Genomic DNA, 27,915 nt, shown 5'->3' with positions numbered 1-27,915 from the left:
TGGTTTGCAGAAGTACTAGCATGGCAAGTGGTAATGGTAAAAACCTCAAATTGTAAAGAAATTCTTCCAGCTCTTATTATTTTTTTTTTCGCTCCACATCACTCAGGCCCACAACCTAGCTATACTATAACATTCCTGAGATACGATCAGTACACCTCACTACACTAGGCTACATTATGGTGCCAGACCAAGTCGACTGTGTTGCTGTGCTCCATTTTAAGTGGTAAGCTGCAACAATGATTTAAAAAGAAAGATAACAAATTCCAGAGACTCTGATTAGTGAACTCAATCGCTGCTGATAGCAATCCAAAACGCCTGACTTTTCGCTGAACTAGAAAGGAGCCCCAAACCTGCACTGGGTAGCATTCTTTGTACAGCAGGTGTGCTCGAACACCCTAGTCCACTCTTGCTTGAACTAGCCCGTTTAGACAATTATCAGGCTCTTCACCACTTAACCTGAAAGCACCTCACTACTTGGCAGGTAATATGAATGTGTTTTCAAGACATCAGTGCTCCAGCAAGCCCTGGATCATGTCGGGCATGTCCCCCAAGATCCGCACATGGGGATCACGTTTTCCAACACTTGCACTGCTCCCGAGCTCAAACTCTGCGCACTGAGAGTGCACGTGGAGTGCACCTAAAGTAATGGCAGAATAATCACAAATCGAAGAATGACGCTACAGTATGCGTCGTTCTGCAGAGCCCAGACGATCGCCTTTGCGGTGGACGAGCAGTGGAGCAAACAGACGCATGAAACAATTAGCAGACACTTTCAATTCGCAAGTACCGCTCACAGCAAGACCACAGGTTCTCACTTGTTTTTGAAGTCGATGGCATCGAACAACTTCACATGGCTGTTGAGAGTGTCCCCAAACTTGACGGCCTTCTCGTGCAAGTCGGGCGGCGGCTGGTCTGAGCACTGGTCGAGTTCTTGCTCTGTGAGGACGGCCATTCGATCATGCTCGGGTGGCATGGGACGCGGGCGCTTCAGCAGCCGTCCGATGCCGGCTCCTTCGTGCGACACCGGGAAGTTGAAGCCCAGGAGGCTACGCGAGAAGTATTGGTGCAATCAGGTTAGAGGGAGGCACAAAGAGACAATGTGTGGAATGAACAGCTTACTGGCACTTGTTAAAGTGTAGTAGTTATAAGTGTCCCGACAGATTTCGAAGGTCTCTGGCTATGGCTGCTGTGTGCTACATCAAGTCAAATCATACAGCTGTAACGACTCATATTCATTTTTCAGAACTCGGTAGGTAACTGCTGCCCCACATTTATATCCATGGTTGTGGTATATGTGAATACAGTCCATGTGTATGTGTGTACCAAGAAGCCTGCATAGGGGTAGTCATTTTTTGACAGAATGGATAGTCCAGTTTGCATATTAACATGCAAACAAAATAAACACCAACATAAACAAGAGCGATTTCACTACGTACAAGTGAACAGGAGAACATGCACTAACCTAATCCAAATACTGTGTGTAATGTTCAGCTTTATACTAGTAAGCAAGAGCCAGTGTTCACTCCTTCTCCAGAAAGTTATCACATTTGCAAACCTGCATGCATTTTGACTTGGAAGTACACCTAATAAGGAAAGAGAGGCTTTACCAAGTGCAGAGTCAAGCTCTGAAAGAGTCCTGCAGAAAGAGTGCATGAGCTCATATATAAACAAGACAACAAAACCTTAAGAGCCACATGTGAATACTGTGTGTCTCATAGAGTGCATATTCTGCTCTTTCGTTCGTCAACCATAAGATGCCAGACTCATGCTTTAGCTCACTCAAACATTACTCATGAACTCATGAACAATACTGTCAGAAAGAAAAGCTGAAACAATAGTAGTGAGAAAATGGTGATTAACACCTCAACCAAAATAAATTTCTTTTCCATTTATTGTTTCTGCTGGTCAGGCTGATGTCAGGCAGCCGGCATCATCAAGCACAATATAGCACTGGTAGCAACGTGCGTTCGATGTTGAAGTCTGCCCAAACCGGGCAGCAGTGCCAATGCCTGAAGAGGATACCAAAGCATGAAAGCCATGGAAACTTGTTCCTTATGGTTGATCTTTTATAGTCCCTGAACTTCTTTTGTGTGACAACCTATCCCTAACTTGTACGCAAAACCATTCCTTTTTAACATAACTTGAGATCGAGCTAGCTGATTACACAGAAATCTCTAAAAGGGCACCGCAACATTTTATGATGAACATGGTAGGCAAATGTTCCTAATCAGGGGAATAATGCCACTGTGTGCGTGCAAGCTAAACATTATTTCATTTCATGCAGCTGGGAACCTACAGCCTTGCATAATAGATTGCTTACTCTATCCTGTAATTTTCAAACTCCTGCTTTTTTTTTACGTCTAAAGCAAATTTAGTAGTGATGATGTTCCGTGAAGTGCAACGGCCCACAGATACTAGCCACTGCACTTAAGCCTGCACGAGCTCCCAAATTTTCTAGGTAAGAGGGAAACAGCAGTTAATATGTCACAGCTATTCTGTCAATGCTCCTTCATTGCTCTCAGGTGGCTTTGTCAGACGCAAACCTGAAAGGGCTGTCATAAGTGCACTGTGAAACGAAGAAATGAATGTAAGAAGTTATATGCAAAGAGCAACTACCAGCGTCACCCCAGCTGACAGGAATCAAAGAGTTGAGGGGAAAAAGGGAAAATAAATATTGCACTCAATATATCTCCATGAACATTAGGTCCCGTTAAAAAATTTATTTGAGAACATTTTAGAAGGTGTTTCAAGGCACATTCAAGAATTATGGCACAAGAGGTGGACAGAAAGAATAAGAGTACATAGAAAGAGTGCTTCTTTCTGTCTCAAAAACTCCTTATACTCACACATCATTGAAGACCGCATCCTTGATGGTACCCACAAAGTGGTCTCGGGTCGCCGCCTGGTCACCTATGGCGGTGCCACCTCGGACGCCGCCAAAGAAGAGGCCTCCCAGGCCAGGGCCTTCAATGTCGCCTGTGCCCTTGGGCAATCGCAGGCTGTCTATTTCAGCGTCGTCAACATTGACCTGAATCCTGCACAGACATCGAGCATTGGTTTCTTAGGCCTAGCAGCTCTGAAGGACAGCCAAGGTAATTGAGATGAAACTCGTGTCCAAAACCAACAAGTGCTCTATAGAGACATTACAGTCAAACGCTTCAGATTAATTTTGCCCATCTGTAATTGATTAATGAGGTGCTGAAGACTTAGTACACTGGGGTCTTTCCATTCAGTTCACGCCGTAATGCAGCTGCCACTGTTGGCATTTTAACTGAATTGATCCTACATCCAAAAACAACGACAAACACCATACATACTCGTCTAAATCAGGGATCATCGAAAATTGTGGGCTCATGCAAACCTTTTGAGTTATCTAAGAGCATCAATCTACTGCTGTGTCCTTAACCCATACCTGGTGCATGCAATAAAGCCAGCCCAGATGCACTGTCCCTCAATCTCTCCTAGCCAGTCATCACACTTTTGCTACATATCGATTTTAAGCTCTTAAGTCAAGACAGGAATCTTCAATCACACCTATATTTCGATATCATGTACTACTTGTCAGAGGGCAAGATGTGTCAGTATGTAGGGATCCCGAGTTTGAAACACCAAGCTCTACACAAGGTACTATCGAATGCTCTTCCCATGCAAGCAAACACTAACATTTCCATTTCAAATGGAAACCAAAAAAAAAAAAATCGAAAATCGTCAGACAGTAATGAGCATCTAAGCTCAGTAAACTGTTGAGCAAGGCTCAGTATGCAAAAATGAGAATAAAAACACTTTACACGAGTACAACAGCTGTGTTTACTTTAAAGGAGTAGTGACAGAAAATTTTCGTTTCATTTAGATAGCTTTATTTAATGGCCATCAAAACAGCAATTACGCTAAGGAGTCTCAATTTCTTGCAAGCACAAGAAATAATTAATTACATTGCCTTTATTGCAACCAGTTCAAAACGTGCAACAAGTGCAGCATGATTTTGGCTGTCCCCGAAATTCAAAACATATTGTGGCAGTCTCGTGGTACCAGATGTGACTTATCAACACACGCACTTTACGAAAGTGTTGCTGAAAGCCAAGTCCATTAAGCACTCTACAGGAGAAGAGGGGACAGTGGGTTCCCCTCTATTTCCGATGGAAGGGCTGATTTGGCAGCTCTTGGTAACAGTCACTGCATGGCCTTCAGCCATCGCACCGAGCTGACTGGCACACTCTTGAGTTGTTTGTGGTACCACGTGACCACTGCGTTCACTTCCAACGACATGAGTATTTTCCTTTTTTCACGTCTGAATTCTCACTGCACTTAGCATGCGTTTTGAATGGATGGCATAACAGGTAGGGTAATTAATTATTTGTGTTGCTCTTGAGGAATTGAGGCTTAGTACAGAAAAATTTCATGCAAGCACTCCTTCAAGTGAACAGTCTGTGTTTGCCTTGGTAGGTTATAATAAAGAATGACTGCAGTGACACCAACTTACTTTCGATGCCTCTTTATGACAGTGATGGTGTGGAATTTGTTGTCATTGTAGCGCTGTTCCGAACGCGAGGCCACTTCCCCGGCACCGCCATTCAAGCGTAGCTCGATGTGACCATCCTTCAGGGCCACCGAATAGTAGTGCTGCGAACGGCAATCGGGTTTGCTTTTGTTACTGCCACTGGTGTTACACCATATTACCAGGCCCCATGCTATCCCCGATGAATTATTATTATTATTATTGAGTTTCAGAAATAGGGACCCAAAGCTACGGTAATGCTATTGACCAGGTACACAAAGGAGTTTGAACTTTTGGGTAGGTAAAGATATGTGGGGATGCTATTTTTAAAAGTCGCTATCATTATTATTACATATTATTATTGGTTAGTTGATCAAGCAACCTTCACACACTAAAACAACATGTGGGCTTTAAGAGATGCATGTCTAAAACTAAGTGCACGAGCATACATGTGCACTTCAAGCTCCCAAGAACGTGGCTGCTAAGGCTGGCAGTCGAACTCTCGACCTTGTTCTCAGCAGAAAACTGCCATGGCCACTAGGCCACAATAATAAATAGCCTGATTAACGTACAAGATAGCATGAAGCTCAGCTTACATCTCTCTTGCTGTCAGCCCCCCGAACTCCCGAGAATGTTGAGATCATGATGAGGCCGTCTGTCTGCATCGACTGGAAGGTGAATCCGAAGTTTCCCTCGGCAGCCAGCGTCTTCCCTTTCAGCTCCAGGTAGCCCGTTCCTTTGAAGCTCACCAACTTCACCTTCTGTTTGGCGACAAGTAACAAGGAAAGTACTGTCAGAAAAGTCAATTGTAACAAGAGTTGTAGGGGTTTACGACTAATAATTTTTTGAGACTGAATCAAATATGATTCAAATGGTGCCAGAAGCAAATCAAATCGAAAAGGATGTTACACACATTTCAAATAGTATTCGAACAATGAGGAGCCATTTTCATTCTTTAACATAAAACGATGTTTGCATCATAGTATATTCACAACAACAGCAAGCCTCCATCATTACATTGCACATTATACAGGTGCCACACGGCCCACTTGCAGTCGTGATCAAGCCCAATCCGCATCGAATTTCTCAGTCGGGATTGGTTTAATTGCACAAGCTGCACGAGGGAGCCAATCACAGTCAAAAATTTCAATCCGGATCAGGCATGATTGCGATTGAAAGTGGTCGTGAGGCACTGGTATTACAAAGCGTTGTTTAGTAAAAGAATAAATCAAGCAATAGGGATAAATAAGGCAACCGTTTGCACACTCTAGACTCTTTCGTGAGTGAAAATGACAGAGATTTATCCAGTTTAATGTCTGGCTCCTCGAGTGATGTCTTGCATGCTCCACTATGTAACTTCTCATGTTTAATGTCTATACGGCCAATGGAATGACATTTATCCCACTACTGCACGAATTTTATGTTTCATTGCCCTCAGTTGATAATTTAAAATGCCAGAAAAATATTAGAAAAGTATTCACATTTACAAATGGTGACTACACGATTCAAAGACTGAATCAACTTCAACAATATTCTATTTGTTATTTGAAAGTTTCACATATTTGCGTACTTATAAAAAAAAACTGCACACAAAAACTGTTTAGTATGTGAAACAATGCATTGTTACAACGAAACCACATTTGACACGAAATCATATGTTTACAAAAAAATCTTTGCTTTCAAACAAAGTTGATTGATTGATTGATTGATTGATTGATTGATTGATTGATTGATTGATTGATTGATTGATTGATTGATTGATTGATTGATTGATTGATTTAACTTACGAAGAGAGCCAGTAAGCAGGGAAAGAGAGCCGTACCTTTTCACTGCAACCAGGATCCACACCGTATGCTTCATATTTCAGCAAATCCAACGGTGTCGTCTCAACCTGGAGGTTCTTCATGCAGCCTATGAAGCTCTGGAAACCCACAGTGCTGAACCTGTGTGTAGAGTCAAATGGCACGTTGTCACACAGTGAGTACAGAGTAGTCTCGCTGAAAGTTCAGAAGCTGTTGTTTGTGGCAGCACTGTGTCGAGCTTCTGCACCACCTGGATTGATGGATGCAAGGCACATTCCTATGGCACCCGACAGCCACAGCTTTTGCAGTGGCCTTGTTTGGTTTAGAAATCAAATATACCTAATTTTTCTTTATTTTTAAAGTCTATGGGTGTGGTGACCCTTTCAGGAGACAATTGCTAGCTTGCTTCTCTTTCTGTTAGAATATGTATTCATATAATCAACCCTTGTTATAACAAATTCGTATGCAAAAGGACGATACAGTTTAACAGGTTGTGAACTTGGGCGAAGTAGTAACACAGTTTTTGCAAGCTTGCTGTGGCAGAAACATACCTTTGTTATATTCAATACTCAATGTAAGCCTATACATTCATTACAGTTTGAACATGGCAAGGTTTGATGTAATAGTTCTGCGAATGGTTCCTGTGGTACTGTGCTGGAGCTATGCCATGCTGTAGCGGATATAACTGCAGCAAAAAGCCTGAAAATGGTTGTGCAGTTTTTATGATACCACAAGGTAAGCGTGACAGCTTGCACAAGAAGCAGTGGCTGCACAACTTTGGCCGAAAGAACTTTGTTCCAACAAAGAACAGTGTTCTTCGTGGGGTAAGGTGCCTTTCTTATTGCTTGTATCAAAGCATCCCCTAATGCTTCATTTTGTTTAATTCTTCTGGCCGGCTCACCAGCGTTTTTGCTGCGGCAATTTGTACGTTGCATAAAAATGGGAGTGTCCTCAGTATGCTAAACATTCTGCTAGTACTCCATCGCCTCACATGTCGTAAACTGTTAGCTTTTCACTGTGAACAATTATGTGCAAAGACACAGCCTCTCGATTGTATTTTTCGTGATTGCTAAGATACGTTGCCTGTTTTACTAAAAATCGAAATAGCAGCTTGTAGAGGAGCTTCCTTTCTAGCTTATTTCGATGTGCATGCCAGTCGCTTAGATACAATGAATGCAGGCCCTGAAAAAAAAAATTAATGGCAACTACACCACCGGTATTGCGGGTGACGAATGCTAGCTAGTCCTCATTGCATTTTTTCAGTTCTTGAATTTCATTTGAACTGGACTGTCACGCGAGCATGAGTACATGACCGTTATTGTTTGGTTTTCTCGTGGATACAGGCAAGCAGGGGGTGTTCACATGATCATGCACGCTTGCTCGCACCTGAATTGCACAACCATCCTATTCAATTTAGCGATCACACCACAAATGCTACTTTCACACTGAGAAGACAAGCACATGGACGAACAGGGCACTGGCGACTAATTCATTATAATAAGGCACATTGAATATAATACTTTCAACACTACACGCGCATGCACAGGCAAGAAAAAGAAAAGCCAAAAACAGAGTGATGTGCCACAAGCAATATACTAGATCAGACACACAAAGTAAAGCATCTCATCAAGTATCAGAAAAAATGTCCGCAGTAAAGAAATCGCCTCAAAGCTCCTTTTACATCAGTATGCCCCATTCGTGCAGCTTCAAGAAGAAACCAACCTCCTCATAAATGCTACCTTCAGCATTCTTGATGCTGTTAACACTATTTTACAAAATTTTCTGCACCAAAGTGGCCCAAAATCACGTGCCTCCATCAAATGCTGCAGCCCATCTGTGAGAGCCAAAGAGAACAAGTGTGCCATGCGCAGGGCACGCAGTTGGCGTGCGAGGAGAATCGAGGAGGAAAGTGCCATGGGGAGGATAGTGTCACTAGTTTAATATTATCAAGAGGCTTTAGAATGGACAATGGCCTGCTAGACGCAGCCACCTGGTGGTGCAGACCTCAACCAGACAAACAGCCAATATTGTAGTAACCAAGGATATTTTACTTTGCTCCTGGTATAAATTTCTAGCAGCAACATGATTACACCGCTGCCAACAATTTACACCAGAAGCGAAGTAGAATTCACTTGATTACTGCAATATTAGCTCTGTGTTCACAACCAGGTTCACCCAGCACTATTAAGCAGGCCATTCATTTTTGCACCCCCGCTCATCTGGCAAAACACCCAGTCCGCTTGCGTTTACCCGAATACCGGACATACTAAATCTCCCCAATGTCTAGTTCCGCTTGAATGAGTTCTTGAGAAGGCTTATAGTGTTGCAAAGATGTTCTGAACCTCATTGCACCCAAGAAAAAAATGTTATGTGCAGCCGTTTGCACCACTCTAGACTCTAACTCAGTAGCCATAACTCAAAGAGAAAACTAGAGCTTTAAGTAAATACATGAGCAAGCAAGAACACGCAAACATACTTGGATGCGTCAAAGTCTGGTGGGACAGCACCAAAGTAGACCTTGCTGCGTTTGAGTTGAAGTTCACTTCCACTGCGTCGTGGCAGCTCTCCCTGGAGGAGTTCGTCTTCCACGGAGAGGACACCTACACGACGGTATAACCATCTTACTTAAGACACATCCATCATTTACAGCACAGGTAAAGTTTTCTCAAAGGAGTACTTGCATGACATTTTCAACTTGTCATTTTTTTTGCATTCAAGGAACATCCAAACACATTTAGAAACACTCAATCTGTTGGATACCCAAATTATGCCACACTGTCTATGCATCGCTACAAAAGACAAATGGAACATCCCTCTGATGCCCAATTTCAGATATCCTATTAACCCTTTGACTGGAAAGGTTTTTCTTTATGTGTTGGTTCAGTCAACATTTATAGCTACATAGAAGTTTCTTTTTCATCGTCAGTTCCTCCCAATAAATCATTCATTAACAATTTATAAATCTCTGTCAAAGTGTAGACAGACCTGCCCCACTGATTCGCCATGGCTGCTCTGTCGAGACAGAGTGACAGAGCACTGAGAGGTTTGCTCCACTTGTAGTCAGAAATTTAACAAGTGTTTCTTGTGTTTAGATGATATCTCATCTAACAGATACGCAAATGTTCTGTTTTGCATGAGCTGCTTCTAGTGATGCAGGGAGTGCGCTGAAAACACAAAATGAGTATGAACGGAGAGCAGCAGTAAGGAGGTTAAGGACATCCCAAGGATATTGTATCTGGACAAATTTTAACACCAAATTTGAATATCTTATGAAATATCTTTGGATATCTTTGAATATATTATGGAAGTACCATTACTACATGTCATATCACTCCTGTGGAAACCTGATTTGTCATATTCAGTTTCAACTCCGAAGCTTTCTTTCTAAAAAACTCATGTGGGTTTAATTTGCAGCTTTGTCCTACTGTTGTATGGGGACGTGCCAGTTTTTTTATCCCCTTTCGTGGCTGCATGGAAGCTGTTCAAGCACCACATCGATCATTTTGTGCCAACTTTCTCACCAGTACAAATCATAAGCGGCACAGCATGACAAAAAAGTCAGGCCCTCATAAATAGCACCCTGTTGCCATTGTGGCTTAATTTTGGTGCCTGCCTGTATTTGCAGGTGTGTAGGGAAGTTAGCCAACAGAGCACATATTGCATAAATTTCGGGGTTGCCTTTATATTCCATAGCCTTTATGTTGAGTTGGCAAAGGTCATGCATCAAAAAAGTACTCTTGCATTACATGGCATTCAGACGTCAATGCACTTGCACTTCTGTCTGCAAAGGAAGCGCATCACATGACAACAATGTCACACCTCCGCCAGGCAGCATGATGATGCCAACTTGCACCTAATGGTGGGTGACCCTTCAATTTCAAAAGTGCCATCACTAAAAGCAGGCCCTTCCTGGTATGAAGGGATAGACCTGCACGAACCATTCGGGCCTCCTATGCTAGATTTCCTTAGTGATGGTGTGAGACCTTGGTGTCAGTGGCAAAGAGGAGGTTCACTAGCAGAATTGTCACGATTGCACCTCCTAATAGGGGATAATGCAGAATACTGAAAGTAGGCTTTTCCACATTATTACGTCGCCATACACAAGATAGCAGACTTCCCGCTCATGATACCACTGCACCAAGGGTAAGCTTGCAAACAGTGAGTATGTATAGTAAGGAAGAGATGGTTAGAGTAAGGATAGTTGCACCAGCTCATGTGTTTCTCTCTTATTTTCACTGTAAGGGCGACGCCTGCCGTCTCGTGTAGGTCAAACTCGAAGCATGTCGAAGTGCACATGGTGAATATTGCTTATCTCACGATTCAGGCTCAAAAAAAATTTTTTGGTGGTACCACGGGTTATATGTGTGTAGCTCATGCCTGATTTTTTTATATGTTGGTATGCATCCTGTTATGCAGACATGTGCAGATACATCAGCCGTCTCATCTGCAAAACTCTCAACTTATGTGCGTGCTTTCAGACTCTTTCGTGCAATATCACTTGCATACGGAACTGTATGTGTTTCTTAGTGTCCTTTTACTCTCTTTTGTGCCTATCACTCGTCGTTTAAACTTTACAAGTTCTTTTGCACTTTTAGTTTTGCTTTCCCTGTGAAGGAGAGTAGCTGGTGCCAACACTGTCATTAATTACATACCAATAAACAAAAGGATAACCTGTTAGCCAACACCTGCAGAAGATGTGCCTCCCCGCAAACACAACAGCTATTGCTGTAAAACCATAGCGTTTCCTACAATTACTAAAGGGAAATCCGGCGCTGCGATCGTAAAGCATAGTACATTGTCTGATCTTCGTGCCTGGGGCTTTAGGCGTTCTTGTGGCTTTGTTTATTAGACTTTACCTAGGCCTAAATTTAACTAAATTTCGAAGCACTTTATACTTTTTTTATTGCAGGAGGCAATAATACTCTGCAAGCACGCATAATCGCTGCAAATTGCAGTGGTTCCATTCGTCCACGCGTTCGTGGCGTAATGATTTCAGTATCGAGCTTCTGTGCTAGAGGTCCTGCGTTCGAATCCTGCCATCAGGCAGCTTTAATAATGTTTATTTGGTTACTTATAACGCAGTACTTTCTTAACAATGATCACTTTGCAAAGTCACAAAGCCATTTGAAGCCAGACGGGCGAAGGCTAGGCAAATCCATGTACTACTCCCTATTCCCATTCTGGCTCAACTGCCCTGCCTGCAGCTCCCCTAGATACTAGCACCACACTTCTCTTTAGTGATTGCATGAAACCCTATGTGTAAAACCAAGGAATCACCAACCTTGCAGCTTCTCGCGCTCAGCAACCAGACGGGTCCAGTTTCCAGTGTTGTACCTTCGCTTGGTGCGCAACTCCAAGGGCGCACTGCTGCCCACCTTGAACTGGAACACCACGTGGCCACCCCGGAGCCCCAGTGACACGAATTCGCCCTGCACAAAGGTTTTGGCAAACAATTTGATACTTCAAGTTTTCTCGAGGTTACATTACAGTCTCCCCTAATACTCCAACCCAGTGGCTCTCACGTTGGGTGTTGAGGATATTAATGAAACAGCAGATAGCCCAGAGTAGAAGAAATGAAACTTAGTAAAAGTTCTTGGCACTAGCAGGTTCATAGCAAAGAACAGAAATCATGGCACCTAATGACAAGGATGTCACAGGGCATGGTATGAGCGGACTGACAAGTAGAAGCAACCAGTGGTCTGGGAATGGCATGTATAAGTGGCAACAAGATTGATGAGCTTAATGCCATTCTCGTACATGACTTGCCGTGACAGAAAAAAAGTTTTGCCGGGTCCTCTTTCTTCAACTTCGGTCTCTTTGCCATCTCAACGAGCCATACAATAGAGTGTTGCCACTCGCTAAACTCAGTGGCATTCAGGGGACCTTTCGAGTCTGCAAAAGCACTCTTAAAATAGTAAGACGACGTGAAGCTATGTTCACCTTATACGTATATATTGGGTGTTTCACATAATTTGATTCAATGATAAAAATAAAGTGGTAAACTGCAGCAGGGTGAAACCAATGAGATATTGTATGCCGCCACGTGGCACTCATCATGCTACTGCTTAAATAGTTAATTAACTAAGATTAATTATGAGAAAACATGTGAAGGTTCACTTTCAAACCAAACACATTTCGTTACGTTGTAGAGGGGATTCACAAATTACCGATTCAGTTTTTGTGGCAACGTACCTTCTGCATGGTGCTTTTTTACAGCATTTAAAGAAAGCCTGCAATATATAAAAACGAACCCGTGACTGCACTCATGTGCTATCATAATGCAGCCCTCCAAACCATGTTTGCAAGAACAAATAATACGGTGGCCTAGCTATCACTTATCAGAGACAGTTACATGCGGAAAATACTGTGCCTTAAATTGACCAATTAAAAAAGTTCATTAGTGAAATTTTCAAAATTACTTGCATATGCACTTTGACTTCTCATGCAAGTAATGCTTGTCTCTTTCGGTAATCCAGTCCAAAGACTAGAATCATGCTATCTGCCACAGGCAATTAAAAAAAATTTTTGTATGGTCTAAACAAAGACACCCCAGCATACCGTCTTCCAGTATATTTATGTTTGGTTTCTTCAAACTCCTTCAAAACACAATCAACAAACACTCACTGTATCAGGGTTTGGACAGATGAACAGCAGCGCATCTTCATCAAACGTCTTGATGAGCAGAGAGATGTAGTAACTGCCGCTCTGGTAGCGGCGTATCTGAGGCAGGATGGAGTAGCCGTCGCCTTTGAAGTGGAATGCACTTGGGTCCACATCTTCTGTAGGCCTGAAATTTGTTTGCATGAAGTGTTTGCTGATAGCATATTGCCACATTGCCACAAGGATCTCAGAAGCCCTGGCTACGCTGATTGTTATCACGTTCCTGCCACAGGTGAGAATGTGCTCCCCAATATCAGATAACACATAATTCTCGAACGTAGCAGTACTTTCCAGAAAGAATAAACGACTGTGCCGCATTCTAGAAATTACTTTGTTACTGCAATCGCATCTGGAAGATTCGACAGTGCATGTACGAAACTGGCCAGATGCAAGCAACCGTCATTTGATTTGATGACTGACAACCACACTTGTTGCTACCACCACCACTGAGCTCTATCTTAGTGCAGAGAGCACAACTTTACAAAATAAACTGTTCATAGTTTATCCCACCTCTGCGTGCCTGTCCTCACATGGTCACAGCTACATGACAATATGTTGCGAAGGAAAAATAAACAGCACATCTAACTAACAATTATTTCTTATACTTCATTTGTGTTATACAAGCTGCCTAGGTGCACATACAATTTTTTAAAATTAATTAAGTTATGGTGTTTTACGTGCCAAAACCATGATCTGATTATGAGGCATGCCTTAGTGGGGGACTCCGGAAACTTGGACCACCTGAGGTTCTTTAACGTGCACCTAAATTTAAGTACACGGGTGCTTTCACATTTTGCCCCCACGGAAATGCGGCCACCATTGCTGGAATTCGATCCCATGACCTCGTGTTTAGCAACCCAACGCCATAGCCACTAAGCAACCACAGCGGGTCACATACAATTTTTCAGCAGAGTATTGTAAATACAAATTTAAATACAGCATACAAATTTCAGCAGAGTGCTGTGTGTTCCTGCCTTCTGTCATCATCTTTTTGCGCTGCGCCTTCAAGATGTTCAACCAGTACCAACTCACTCAAATGTCGATCCTTCTAGAGTATTGTAATACCGACAGTTAGCTGAGTGAATGCTAATGAGTACTCTGCAGACAAGAAACTTACCAAGTTTAGATTTACTAACAGCTACAAAATTGTCAAGCAAGAAAACAAAAGTGCTTCTCCCCTTTTTAACATACGGTGCCCACATCTTGATAAAAAACAACTAATGTAACGGATTGTTGCATATGACAAAACACATCTAAAATCTGGTTCGCAACAATTTATTTCAATGCCAATGAACATATATGATATTAAATGCACAGTGACAATTAGACATGCATGTTAACTCATCAGTATTATTTCGGTTCCTCTTTGATTAAAATTATTTGAGACAGGTGGGCAAGTAATAAGCAAGAGTAAGAACATAGTTTCAACTGCCCTACCTAAGCATTTCTTTTTCTACATCATGCTGCAGAAATTTTAATGTATAAAAAAATAAACATTACCCTGATTTGCAACCATCACAGCCCTCATTTGTGAGGAAGTTCCAGAGACCAACTTGCTTGCCATCCAGAATGACCTCGTGCAGACAACCCACAAATGTTGTTGCAGTAAGCTCTTGTGCAGCCTGGGAGCAGAAATAACATGACAGCTATTTTTTTCAAACACTGAAGAAGAACAACAATTTTTACTAATCTTTCCATAAAAGAAATATTAGGTTACAGTCTGCCATACTAGTTTTTCAAGGAGAAACAATACAAAGAACAAGAATAGTAAAGTATTCCATCAAGCCTGAGTGGTCAGAGAAGGAGAAAAGGAAAGAGTGAGATCTCAAAAAATTACTTAAATGGCCAAAAATGCTAAAAAAAAAACCATACATAATGCTATGTAGAAATGAAAAAGTCATATCATGGCCATACCAAAGGTAGCAGTAACAGCTATCCCCACAAAAGAATTACAGGCCATGAGTACAGCTGAAAATGGCCCCTGAAATAAGTTCCAGCTAAGCTACTGCAATGTCACCTGACTGCCGGCATTATCATAGTAGTATCGCTTGTGGCGCACTTATCAGACTTATCGTGAGCAGTGTATGATAGCAAGAAAATCACTACATTATACCAGGCCAGTTCTCTGCAGCACCCGAACACATTAAATGTAAGTGGGCCCCGATTCTATTCTTCATGTTAAATCCAACTAGGAAGAAATTACAAAAGAAAACTTGTAGCAATTACTCACCGAAATATTGTCAGGCACTGCACCAACGTAAAAGTGGGAGCTGGAGTCCAAATCCATCTTGCCAAATCCAGCTGGCGCAGCCCCCGTGATCTCTTCAGGATCATCGCGGGCGCCATCGGGCTTGCGCTTGACACTCAAGGTCGCCACATTGCCAACTCTGTTCACGGAGGCACTTATTATCAATTTGTGATGCAGTTCTTCTGAATTCCTTAAAATAAATTACATAAAAACTGCAAAACAGCTTAAACAGCACGGCATATAGCTGTGATACTGTTTTACAAAATATCTGCACCATACTGAAATCATGTATATTATATATATACTGGATCCTTATACAGGATTCGTGCACCTCATTGAAAACCTGGAAAACCCTTAAATTCGAAGAAGGGAAATGAAATCAATTTAATACGATGCGAAATTGTATTTTTAGAACTGCTGTCAAAACTATGTGACATTGACTACATTTCTAAATTGCACTAAGAATGCCATCAATGGAATGCAACATCGTCATGGTGCTCAATGCTTACATTCCCACCCACCAATCGTAGAATGCACAAAAATATGGCACATTCAACACTTTACATAAACGGCAGGGCTACATTTCTGCGACCTCTCGAACCAAAAGATCAGTGTGTGAGGTTTGCCATAATGATCGCACTTTTTTGTCAAAAAGTCTGACGCAAATTCAGGGGTGCATTCATTACGCGGGTTACATTTCCCACAAAAAGAAACATTTTCTTTTTTCATCCCACATTTGCTGCGAGATGACAAGCAGGCGGCTGCCGCTGTCAGAGAGGGACACCAAAACAGAAATGGCGGCCGACAAGGCAAGCCGAACGTGCCGAACACAATTATTTTTCTTCTCGTGAGTAAATTATGCGCATTGAAACAGTTTCTTCTGTATCAGTAATGAATAATACCATTAATATCGGCAAGTTTGCAACAATAACGTAGCCATGTCCTCTTTGAGGGGAAAGAAACAGAGATGGGCACACTTAGCTGCCAATGACAGAAACACATGGCGGGCATGCTGCGGAAACTGTGGCATTTGTCTTCACTGCTATCCTAATACGGCATGTTTCCGCTAAGGGTGAGCGAATATCTTAGCTGCGTCACAAGCATTGGTGTATAAATAGGGTACACTTCTAACGTATCAGTGCAAATGTGGCCACTATCATTGCCGCAGGCGATTAGTTGCATGCCCACGAGTGCAGACGAGAAGAATCGAAAGGCACCCTTTATATTGTTGTTGTTGACCAAAGCCATTGTGAAGCCTACAAATAATAAAACCGAGGCAAGTTTGGTTCTAGCTTCTTTTTTTCATGGAAGTGCGGAAAGTGATGAAAGGAATGAAATGGGGCATCCGCTTAAGAATGTTGGGTGCATGCAGACTGCTTGGTACGTCCTCAAGAGTCGTTCGCGTAGCATTCGACAGATGGTAAGTGCAATCATCATTAGCTGGACTTCGCACACGACATATTGCTGTGAGAAGTTCGGGGTGCAATCATTACACGGGAAAGAAAAAAAATCAAATCGATCATTACGCGAGTGCGATCATTATGCGAGTAAATACGGTAGTGAATATTTTCTATCGGCATTCACAAAACATTCTTTTAAGCGCTCATTAGCACAAGGCAGCCACTTGCCTGAAGACCTCCACCTTGTACCAGTTCGAATCTCGTCCAAGCTGTGGATCATTGGTGTCTATGTGCATGCTGTGCGTGATGCTGTGGGTGCCTCCGCCAGCATTCCACGAGAACTTGATCTTTCGGTTAACCATTTCAATGGCCATAAAGTCCTCCTGAATACATATTCATGGGAGAGTCAATGGTGACACAGTTAAAGATGCACCCTTAGCGTCACGACGCAAAATACAGGAATGTGTAGCATCTAAAAAGACATCCTCATGACAATGTCCAGTTTGCCAAAACCATTTTTCCCACTAGCTAAACCACCTAGTTTATAGTCAGTTGTAAATATACTGTTTGCATCTGTGCAGAAAGACAAAAAACACAAATGCGTCAAGTTGATCAAACTACCAGGTATCTGTGGATCACAATGGTATATGTACACTGGAACTAAGGAAGAAGTGTATGTTACGCTATTATGACTGATGCACCAAAAAACTAAATTCTATTCAGCCTGAAAAGCTAACTAATATCTATAACTCACATCACAACGGCCTGTGCTAAAGTGCACCAAAGTCTAAACACAACGCTGAAACAGCTGGCACAGAAGTTCTCAGCATGTTTTAACACACGGACACAGATAATTAACCACATAAGTCTAGATTTCCATTGAACTAACATGCCTGACTTATTCACATAAATGGCACTGATGTATTCATACTAAGGCAAAGTCCTCACCTTTCCTTTGGAGTTAGCCAAAAAGAACAGCATGCTGTTTTGGTTATCTTCCTTGATGGCATAGTTCAGTATGATGCTGTTGGTCATGGTTGACTCAATCTCGGGTTTGAACGATCGTGAGCACTGGTCATTCGAGTCAGCGCTAAGTGACACTCGTATCTGCAATCAAGGACAGAATTAATGACACTGTAGTTATTACTTTTCTTGAAGCATATCCCCCTTTCACTTGAGTACGTTCAAGATATAACCTTGTATTGTGAAAATTACATCTAAATTTACATACCATCTTGCATTTTGATTGCAAAATTTCTAGACTCGGCAACCACAAAAGCATTGCAAAAGCATTGTCCAAAAGCATTGTGCAAAAGTATTCGTTAATTCAACAAACTGCTTTCTGTTCATCGACTCATATTCTAAGGCATAATGCGTTAAAAACCTTGATGCGATGAAGTGAAATGAATGTCTCCTGTTTTCGTATATGCATACAAACTTATTCGTTTGCATTGACATGACCCACCAACTGCAATTTGTATCAATTTTTCAAGATACTTTCGTGTTTGTACTGCTTCCTTTGTTCATAAGCTGTTGCAATAGACTAACTTACTTGCAAATGCAAATCAGCTCATCATTCTATGTGTCCACCTCCCTAAACTTAATGAAAAGTAATCGAGCAAATGTGAACATGATAGCTTAACATACCTGGTAGAAACAGCACTATAATAACAAATATCAGCAACTTCACTAGACACATAATCAAGTGGTCATAACAGGAAGCGGAATCTGAATGACTAACAAGCATGCTTTTCTTTCTTTCTTCTTTTGGCACAGAAAATCAAGTGAAGTATGGATGGTACGCTAAATACCATAAGCAAGCTCTCCCACATATCTATCATGCCATAACAAAGATCACTGCATTCCAATTAGTAGCACTCTTAAAGCTGAAACATGCTTTTTGAAAGCTCGGGCAGTTGAGAGATGAATGGAGGCAGGAATGATGCCGCCAGTCTGCATGTTGACACCTTAATTACTATTCTGCCTGAGGTCTGCTATCTTAGATGCACTGGCATAGCCAGGAATTTCTTGGGAGAGAGCGCACACTTGACCGGGGCAGGGGGACCGGGCAAGTGGGTGCTGCCATATGTCGTTTTACACCAGGTATCCCTGGTGCAGAAAACTTTCGGGGAAAGTGCGAGGGGGGGGGGTCATGCCCAATGTGCCCTCCACCACTTTGTATACATACATCCCTATTTGCTAGGTCAGATGATGGGTTTAGAGGATCCCATTTGTGGGTCTTGCATGTCGTCCAAAAACTTGTAAGGCCTTGCAGCTTAGCCTAGCAAACAAATGTTTTCAGGCATCTGTCTGGTTACTGCTCATACTGTATGATGATAGCAGCAAATATTGATAATGGAGAGTTTTAGAAATGGGGGGATGCAAGCGCTAGGGGGCCCCAACGCTTGCGTCCCCCTAATCTAAATATCTGTAATATTTTGTTGCATAATTAGTTTTGGTTTCATTCTTGTGGCCTGTAATTAGTTTCTGCTTCTAAAAGAAAGTTTCAGTTTCAATCCTGAATCACATGTGTTATCGTCTAAGCATATGTGACTACATCATATGCTTAAATAACAAAAACCAGATGCTGCCAAAGCCAGGCAGTCACAAGTAGAAAGGGTGTTGCTGTTTTCAGACACATGCATGCATGGTCCACGAGGCTAGTTCGAGCATGGCCAGCTAGCTACGGGGCCGACACAACCGACAGCTTACACTGTGTCGGGACATGAATTTGGGCCCTTTGTATGTCAAGCTAAGTGCCACTATGGAACTCACACTCGAAGCTCGCTGTCTAGCCAGGAGGATCTTGTCCCGAAGTTCTTTCAGGTTGAGCTGCAGCATGTTGTGTGCCTGGCGAGCTCGTGCAGCGGACTGCTCAGAGCGGCCAGCTAGGTGGTCGGCTTGCTTGATGCCCCGCTGGGCTTCGTCAACTACAGAACAATGAAAGCCAATGTCACGACATTCAGTTATCTTGCATACATTTGAGACATGCATTTCACTTATTTGCACCCAATTTCTTCGTGACGTCTTTCCTATCATAACTCCTATTTTATAGCCCTTTATCTTTCCCACAATCTTGGATAGTTCAGGTGTTCACCGGAAAGTAAGACAACTATAATCCCTACACCACTTCCTCTCCGTTCCCCTCCCCCTTTTCTCCTATATAGAATAAGGTACTGCTATACTACTACTTCCACTACTACTACTACTACTACTACTACTACTACTACTACTACTACTACTACTACTGACGTAGTAGTTCTGCGGAAACCTGCATGGTGGAGAGAAGTAATGAATAAAGGGAAAATGAGACATCCACCCATTCGTAGCAATCGCTACAAAGGAAACCCATATGGGTTCCTCGAAAGAAAGGCCCACCCGAGAACCATGCACACTAAGAACTGTACTTTTAAAGGAGAAACAGGATAACACAGAACCGCCCTGTAAATGCTCTCGTGAAAGCTCACATTTCTCCCAGTACCGTCACGAAGCGTGGTGCAAGCCCTTTAGAGGGAATGCTCGGAGCAGCTCGGAGCACTTTATGCAGTGGAAAGCGCCAACTTTGAGTGGAAACACCATGCAAAACATGTCCGATGGGAATTGAGTGAGACTACATTATCCTGTTTTTGCTTGGGCAACTTCATTCCGAAACAATTTTACTTAGCCTTCTCAACTGCAGCAAAAATAATGTTTCTATGTTGCTGAAGTAGAGCACAAACAGGTGGCCCCAGATGAGAAGTATCGAAGCCCTTGCCTGGGGTTTGTCAAGCACATACATGTCTGTGTATGTGGAGCCAATGCGACCCTCTTTAGCTTTCATTCTATTCATTCCTTAAAAAGTACCTACACAGGTATTCACACTGCGGAAGTGAATCAAACACATGGATGAGCCAAATTAATTCTATGCAGTACACAGTGAACCCACAGTTCCATTTGCCTCATCCTTGTCGTTTAGTAATATTTAGAGCACAAGGACGTCTGTACTTAGTCGCTCCCTCTCTCTCTCACCGAACACCGCAATTCAGCCTGTGTCGAGTTTGAAACCTCAACAAATTAGTCTTGACAAAGCACTCAGAATTGAATGGTATTTAACATCGCAAAGCAACACATGAACTATGAAAGATGCTACAGTGGAGCACTCCAAATCAATTTCAACTTCCTTGGTTTCCTTAACATGCATCTAAACACTAGCCTTCTTTTCTTTTTTTTTGCCCCTTCTCTAAATGCGGCTACTGCAGCGTGGGATTGAACCCGTGATCTCATGCTTACAGGCAATGGCATAGCCACTAAGCTATTGTGGTGGGTGGTACTAACAACAGTGAGAATCACGTCACTCTACGAGTTAAGCCTGCAACTTGCGACCTGTGTCTTCATATTCAGCACACTGCACAGCACAACACATTCAGCCCTCGTTAGGAAAGAGGCAGGTCACTGATGATATTCGGATGATATTCAAAATAAAACGATGTTTCGAGATTCGTATGGATCCTTTGTTCACAATAAAAATCGGGAACAAAATGTCAAAACTTCATTTTGTTTAGACTATGGTCAGTGACCTGCTTCTTCCCTAAAATGACATTACCCGACCAGACAGTATTCTGTTGAGCTCTCGACTACAACATCGTTCTTGACATACTGGCATTCAAAGCTAGTGCAAGCGCTAATTGGCAAGACTAACCTACTTGCCTACACAATCAAACACACGCGCACTGCTCACTCACTGAGGCGCGTCAAGTTGTCGAGTCCTGCAGCCGATCCTGTCTGTAAAGTAGCCACTTTGGCTGTCGTGCCCGCAAGGAGCCCTATGATTCTGTCCACGCGGTCGTTCGCCGCCTTCTGCTTCCCGTCTGCACGATCGGCTTCCCTGAGCGCGTCCTCCAGTGGACCAGCTATATCAGTGGGAAGACGGTCCAGCTCTCGGTTGATGGCCACTATTGCTTGGTCTCCGTCTTCAATGTCTTCACCAAGACCCTTGAGCCTGTTCTTCGTCACACGCATTGTGTACTGCAGCTCTAGCAAAACAACAAAGAATGGATACCAGACATGTGTTGCCATCATCATTCAAGTTGCTTGGAAGACAACAGTCTCACCCTGAAATCTCCAATTACCCACTATCATACATAAGCCAGAACTGTCCTATGCTTGCAAATTTGCTAATTCCATTCTCTTAATCTAATCTAATGTACATCAGCTTTCTTTTCAGCTCTCTCATTCAAACAGTGGCCGCATAAGGACAGGAAGTATGTGAATCAACAACAAAAAATGTTTGCGATTCATTACACAATGAGCCAAAAGAACAAATAAGAAAGAAAATGTAAGAGCAAGAAATAACAAGTGTTAAAACAATGAATACCTAAGCAATGAGGTTTGCCAAAAAGCAAATGTCAAGCCAATCAACACAACTTATCACTTAATTTTGCAGTTGCAGTCACAGCAACAAAAGCCCTCTCAAGTTTAGGTGTCACAGCTATTGCAAGTGGACATTTAAACCTAGCAAACCTGCACCAGTGTCATTTCCTCGACCTCAGTGGAACTCAGAATGAGTGAAGGAAAAAATAAGGAAAGCCAGCATAAACAAGAGCAGTAGAGGTCTAAACTGAAACAATAGCACAAGGGTACCAGCTTGCCCAAACCACCACACTCGTTAACTTTATTTCTAGTCCGACGGGCCCTTTCTTTTTGCACTTAGAGACCCTTGCACTATTGTTTAAGTTTAGCACTTCCTGTGTTTCAGTTTCCCTCTTGTTCTTCCCCCATTTTCCCACCACTCACTCTGATTTGAAATAATTTCAAGAAAACATCACCAACTCACTCAAACCACTACCCTTGCAAACTCTACCAGTTCTCGGCCTACCTGGTATGTCTTCGTCCCTGAGCTGCTTCGCCTGTCTCAGCAGGTCTTCGCTTCGCTCCCTTGCACTCTCAGCTTGGTGCATTAGGCTGTCGCCAGTGCGCGGATATGCCTGCACATGACAGAATAGTACCCTTGTTAGCATCTAGCAAAACATTTAGAAGAAAAGCACAGAAGGCTGTTCTTTCGTTACAAAAAATTAAGTTCTTCTAAGTTTGTAGAGCTTCTTTTTTTTTGAACTGCATGAAATGCAATGGCACTAACGTCCTCTGCACAAAAATAACGTAGATGAATAAAAAATAGAAAGAGGGAACCTAATTCCTAGTCAGTTCCCCTATGCTGTATGCTCAACTTGAACAGACGTGACTGATATATGAGTTATCCCCACAAAACCTTCGCACCCACTTTACTTGGCTTTGATATGCCAAGCAGGACACATGCATCAGCAAGTTGGATGTTAAGGTAACAGTTTCCCTTTGGGAGAAGCCTGGAGCATTCCTGGATGTCATATGGTGCCACTTCATTTGAAGTCATGACTAGAGACTGAAACTTTCGGTAAGAATGATTATGTTTTCTTTATGCCCACCTGATAGTGACTATTTAACATGTAAGCACAAAAAATTGGTATAGAAATATTTGAACGACACCTTCATCATGCCTGTAAATCCCCACTTAAAATTGGTGCATTGTATTTGATTTTCAGGGCCTAAAATTGCCCTTTTCCTTGCTTTGTCTAGCCTCATTTTGCTTAAAATGTTATAACCCGCTGGGAAACTTTGCTGAAGGCAGCTGATCATTACCACAAACACTATACCAGTGTAAAGACTTATTAACAGACCGCTTTGCAGCAGTCTAGAGCATCGCTGTGAAAACTGCTCAAGATTCTGTTGATGACAATACACTTGAAGGTGACTTAGCAACCTCACGCACTCAATTAACCTTCTTAAGCGATATTGAGAAAGTTGAATGCTTGAGCACAACTTTGACCCGGAATGTGGGGCTCATTCTGAACGTTCAGGAAAGGTTATCCGCAATCCCCAATGGACCTATTGCTGACGAAGGTACTTCAAAACTTCAATCAGTCTTGAACAAAATATGCTGGGTCCTTGGTACTTGCAACTGTCAAAGGTTCTGACCAGCGAGTATTCTGCAATACCAGAGAGCACCCGATCATCGAACTTTCCAAAGTACAAGTATGTGCTCCCAACTTCGGTAGATCATGAATGTTCCTTTCAGCATACAAACTAATGTTCAGTGAAAAAAGGCACAACATAAAACCAGGAAATTCCGAAATTGTGCTTGTTTGTCTTCCCACGGCATCGTCACACTGGATTTCAGATAAATCTTGAAACCTAGGCGACTTGCCTCATTCTGTTTTATCGAGAAAATAAGATAAATTTACCAAAACAGGGGTTTAATGAGCTGTGTTCCTTAGAACATCTAAATTTATCCTCAGATAAATTACTATTTCAACCTATACATGCCTAAAGTACAGAAAGTATTTGGTGCCTATACTGTATTCCTTAAATGACAGCTTTACTACCTGTTATAGGCATCTGAAATAGCATTTTCTAGTGCCTAAAAATTTGAAAGCTGACTTCCTTAACATGCTCTTTGGTGAATTGCTCTTTCTGTTATGAGTAGCCAACTACAATTTACTGAATACTAGTGGGCATATTACATAGAAGGAGTAGGCACTGTATTTTCATCATGGAGCCACAGACCTTCTCTTAACCTCTCTTCTCTTAGTGTCACTTCTGCGCTTCTGAAGGCTCTGTACTCAATAAAAAGTGACGTTTGGGAAGCCTTCTAGGAACACTGATCTGACACTTAAGCTTGACCTATTATTTGTACAGTGAAACCTAGATATAATGAACACTGATATAACGAAGTAAAAAAATTTTTTTGCCAATATTAGTGTGTAGTGAATATACGCTTATAAAGAATATCAGCAATATGAAAGGTATTTTCCTGTGAGATAGGACTTTGTTATGATGAGGTTCAACTGTATTTAGCATCTCTTTATTAATAATCTATGCGATAAGCTGAGAGTAACGTAGGCAGTACCTCATCAAAAGCTCTGTCCGCTGCATCAGCTGCCTTGCGGGCAGCATCCTCGGCATCGCGGAGAGCGTCGACAATGGTCTGGTAGACACGGGCAGCCCGCAGGGGGTACTCGGAGACCTCTTGCGTAGTCCTGAACTGGCTGTTGTTGAGAGAACAGAATGACGCTACAAGCCCCAAGCATAGCAGTTTGGGCGAGTCGATAAATGCATGATTCAGCATAGCTGGCACACAATAAGTAAAGAGAGATGACGGTGCATGTAACAAACAAGAAGGGGAACCAGGGGGCACGAATTCTGTTCGTCACTACCACACAAAGCCAAGGAAAACACAGGAGAAATCGAATGCATTTAGAATTGACGCACGGAAATCGTAAGGAAAAGGGAAATTAACATGGACGAAAAGACAATTCTGCGTTGGTGGGAGACGAACGCACACCTTTCAGCATCATCCGTGCAATGCTCAACCAATTCAGCTACCAATGCGGCTGTCCTCCCGTCCACCTTCATTTCTGTGTTACATGTAGCAATGTTACATGTAGCGCTACATGTGACACTGTTTTTTCTGTTGTTGTTTACCGTGCGCTACCTACATCGGATGATATTGAAGACAATCTCAAGTTCGGCCCTTGGGTGCCACCATATTCGGCAATTATTATTTTATTGGCACGTTTGCTTAAGAATTGTCTAAAAAGAAGAAGAAAAAGATGAAGCGGAATCCAGTCGAGAGATATAGTTACGCTGGTGAGAGGCATTTACTTGTAAGAGATATAGCAGCAAGCACAAGATGGGGTGAGGTCACCAGAACAGTGCATCCTCCTTTTCTTCTCTCCACCAAATTTCACTTCCTCTTCTTTGACAATTCTTCAACAAATGTGCCAAGACAACAGGGCACTTTTGACCTGTAATTCCTAGCATGTGGCATTTTCAACAATTTGTACAGTACGCTTGTTACCTCAAAGTTCCAGTTGCCAGATCATACTGTACAAGAGAGGTACATGATCATAAGGCAGCCTGCTTTGTCTACTGTCGGCATGAATTTCCATCACATTTTTTACTTATCCACCTGCTTGTACCACAGTTGAATCACATTCATTCAAGCCCACAGGAACAATGGATGTTCGTTAGTTGGTTTAAATTGTCCATGGTTCAACATAGCATGGCCCACGAAAGATATACGAGTTGTTACATGAATACACGTATTCACAAAACAGTCCTACATCTCCTCCTGCGCAAACGAGATCAAATCCAAATGTACAGTTAACGGATACTTCACAAATAATAGACCAGACAGAAGCCCCTTGAATGAGCATTTGCAATATCAGAGTCACATTTTCATGTCCGGGTTCCTGGCACCTTCTTGTAGTTGTGCCTGTCAACATACACATCAGCCTGAATATTAAACATCGGCATCTTTTGATCCCTCCCGTCTTATTGAATGTCCTCTCTTCCACCATTTTTGTCTGCATTGCTCTGCTATGGGAAGCTAAAAAAGTCTGAACTTACCAAGTTAACCAAGAACCTTGCTTGAACTAAGGGCCTTCCGGATGCATCGAAAACAAAATGTGCTGACCAACACCTTGAGATTCGTTTGAATTAATTAAATTTTTTAATTAGATGAGTTCGAATAACTGTGAGTCAACTACATTTCGTTTTCTGTTCTTGCAGTTTTAGTATTGGATAGTATTGTATTGGATACCACTATGTTCTATAATGAGATAATGAGATATTTGTTGGAAGTGAAGCTGAGAAGGTGTCACTTACTCTGCAAGAGCACCAACATGGTTTCCCATATCGTCGGCGTGGTGTTCACATCTCAGGACGTACTTCTCTCTGTATTCAGGGTTCAGACGATCTAGAATGCCCCGACGTTCCTCGAGCGCATCAGTTGCATTAGAAATTTCCATAAGCAGTCGAGGTAGCTCCTGGGTGTACAAAAGCCAACGAACATAAGTCACACAACATTTTGTGATTGTAGAGGCAACTGCCATTAAATTAAACGCATAGAGTAATGAGTTTACAATGATACAAGTTATAATGACATTGTTTTTAACTACCAGATAGTTCAGTATCAACAATTTTAGCATGAGCTGTATGCAAAAATAACCTGCACCTGGCATTTCAGTCATCTAATGTGACACACAATTTCAAATTCTTTATTCGGAAAAGCTTGCTGGCAAAATTGGGCACGAGATTAATATGGTAAAATAAGGGCAAATAATGTTGATGTGGGCTGACACCATTTCAGTTTTCCTTCATACATGCAAAGTATGCTTCCTTGCATTTACTGTTTATTATTATATGTATTATTGAGTGCCATGAGTGTGTGCTAACATGTCTAAATTATTATTTGTGCTACTTGAAACATCTAATTGCTATAACAAATTGACACTTCACATGTACTGGGTTAAGTACTTTGTGCACTTTACAGCACAAACCCTGAGATGACAATCTAAGTAGTTACACTAAGCAATTTGTGACAGGAAAATATCATTTCACAAGGAGGCAAGCAACAATACCAATTTAAATGCTGTTTGTTCCACACAAACATGAAATATCCTAGAGTACAGCAAGTCAACAGCGAGTTTAACCTTTTAACTAAATGGAAGTACACAATTCTGGGCATTACGTTCAATCATAATGAAGAAATTAGTTACAGTGTTACACCACTTGGTCTCTGCGCTGCCTCTTGCAAGTTCAGATGCTATGTGCCAAGTCTTTCATGCCCGGAAATGCAGTAAAAGTTACAAAACTCACATCAAACTTGAAGGCAGCATCAATAATTGCATCTCGAGCTTTCCTCAGCCATTCTTTGGCCTCCACCAATGAGGCATTTGCTCTGCCAGCTCCGTCTTGACTTCCACCAATGAAATTCTGAAGAAAGAAAAAAAAGAAAGAATTAATACAGACCATCGGTAATAGCTTGAGACATTCCTAACCAAAGGAAGCAAACTGAAGGTCTCACCAAAGGGCATCAAAGTATAATATGCAATAATGCAAGAAGTTCTGTATGCTACTGAACAGCTTACAAAACAATATCGAAAGCTGTTTAAAGGCCTACTTAGTACAAACGTGCAAGTATAACTTTGATATACGGCCATCATTAGAGATGTAGGTGCTGTGCCACAATTTCAGCAACATTTTGAAGACACACCTGCAAAATGAAAGGACCAGGGAATTTGTACATCCTATCACAAAAACGTAAAGGCCAGCCTGCTGTTACCTGTAATGGCCTGTTAGTTTAAATTTTTCCACACTTGTGCTGCATTTTTGTACAGAGAAAAGCTTTTCAGCAGACCGTTGTTGGCAATAACAAAGAACTGCATGTTTTGGAGATGACCAAGCTTAGTGAGGGCATGAAGCATGCAAGCGTGTGAGTTGAACCCTGTGCTATGC

At 42.1% G+C, this 27,915-nt stretch overlaps 1 protein-coding gene across 2 annotated transcripts in view; it reads right to left on the bottom strand.

Moving 5' to 3' along the window:
• LOC139060989 (laminin subunit alpha-1-like) overlaps window positions 1–27,915 on the bottom strand; it is a 157,494-nt gene that overhangs the window by 14,895 nt on the left and 114,684 nt on the right. For both annotated transcript variants that reach the window (XM_070540359.1, XM_070540358.1), the window contains exons 40-57: window positions 27,277–27,393; window positions 26,284–26,444; window positions 24,524–24,662; window positions 22,460–22,568; window positions 21,327–21,617; window positions 19,381–19,535; window positions 17,554–17,712; window positions 16,834–16,988; window positions 15,188–15,344; window positions 14,458–14,579; window positions 12,922–13,084; window positions 11,579–11,726; window positions 8,774–8,897; window positions 6,318–6,438; window positions 5,092–5,256; window positions 4,481–4,620; window positions 2,847–3,035; window positions 816–1,046 (exon numbers count right to left, since the gene is read on the bottom strand). In XM_070540359.1, the coding sequence (XP_070396460.1) occupies window positions 816–1,046; window positions 2,847–3,035; window positions 4,481–4,620; window positions 5,092–5,256; window positions 6,318–6,438; window positions 8,774–8,897; window positions 11,579–11,726; window positions 12,922–13,084; window positions 14,458–14,579; window positions 15,188–15,344; window positions 16,834–16,988; window positions 17,554–17,712; window positions 19,381–19,535; window positions 21,327–21,617; window positions 22,460–22,568; window positions 24,524–24,662; window positions 26,284–26,444; window positions 27,277–27,393 (2,846 nt within the window). The remainder of the gene's footprint in view (window positions 1–815; window positions 1,047–2,846; window positions 3,036–4,480; window positions 4,621–5,091; window positions 5,257–6,317; window positions 6,439–8,773; window positions 8,898–11,578; window positions 11,727–12,921; window positions 13,085–14,457; window positions 14,580–15,187; window positions 15,345–16,833; window positions 16,989–17,553; window positions 17,713–19,380; window positions 19,536–21,326; window positions 21,618–22,459; window positions 22,569–24,523; window positions 24,663–26,283; window positions 26,445–27,276; window positions 27,394–27,915) is intronic.

Source organism: Dermacentor albipictus, chromosome 6, assembly GCF_038994185.2.
Source record: "Dermacentor albipictus isolate Rhodes 1998 colony chromosome 6, USDA_Dalb.pri_finalv2, whole genome shotgun sequence".
NCBI classification, from domain to species: Eukaryota; Metazoa; Arthropoda; class Arachnida; order Ixodida; family Ixodidae; genus Dermacentor; species Dermacentor albipictus.
This window is presented reverse-complemented; position numbering and strand designations above follow the sequence as displayed.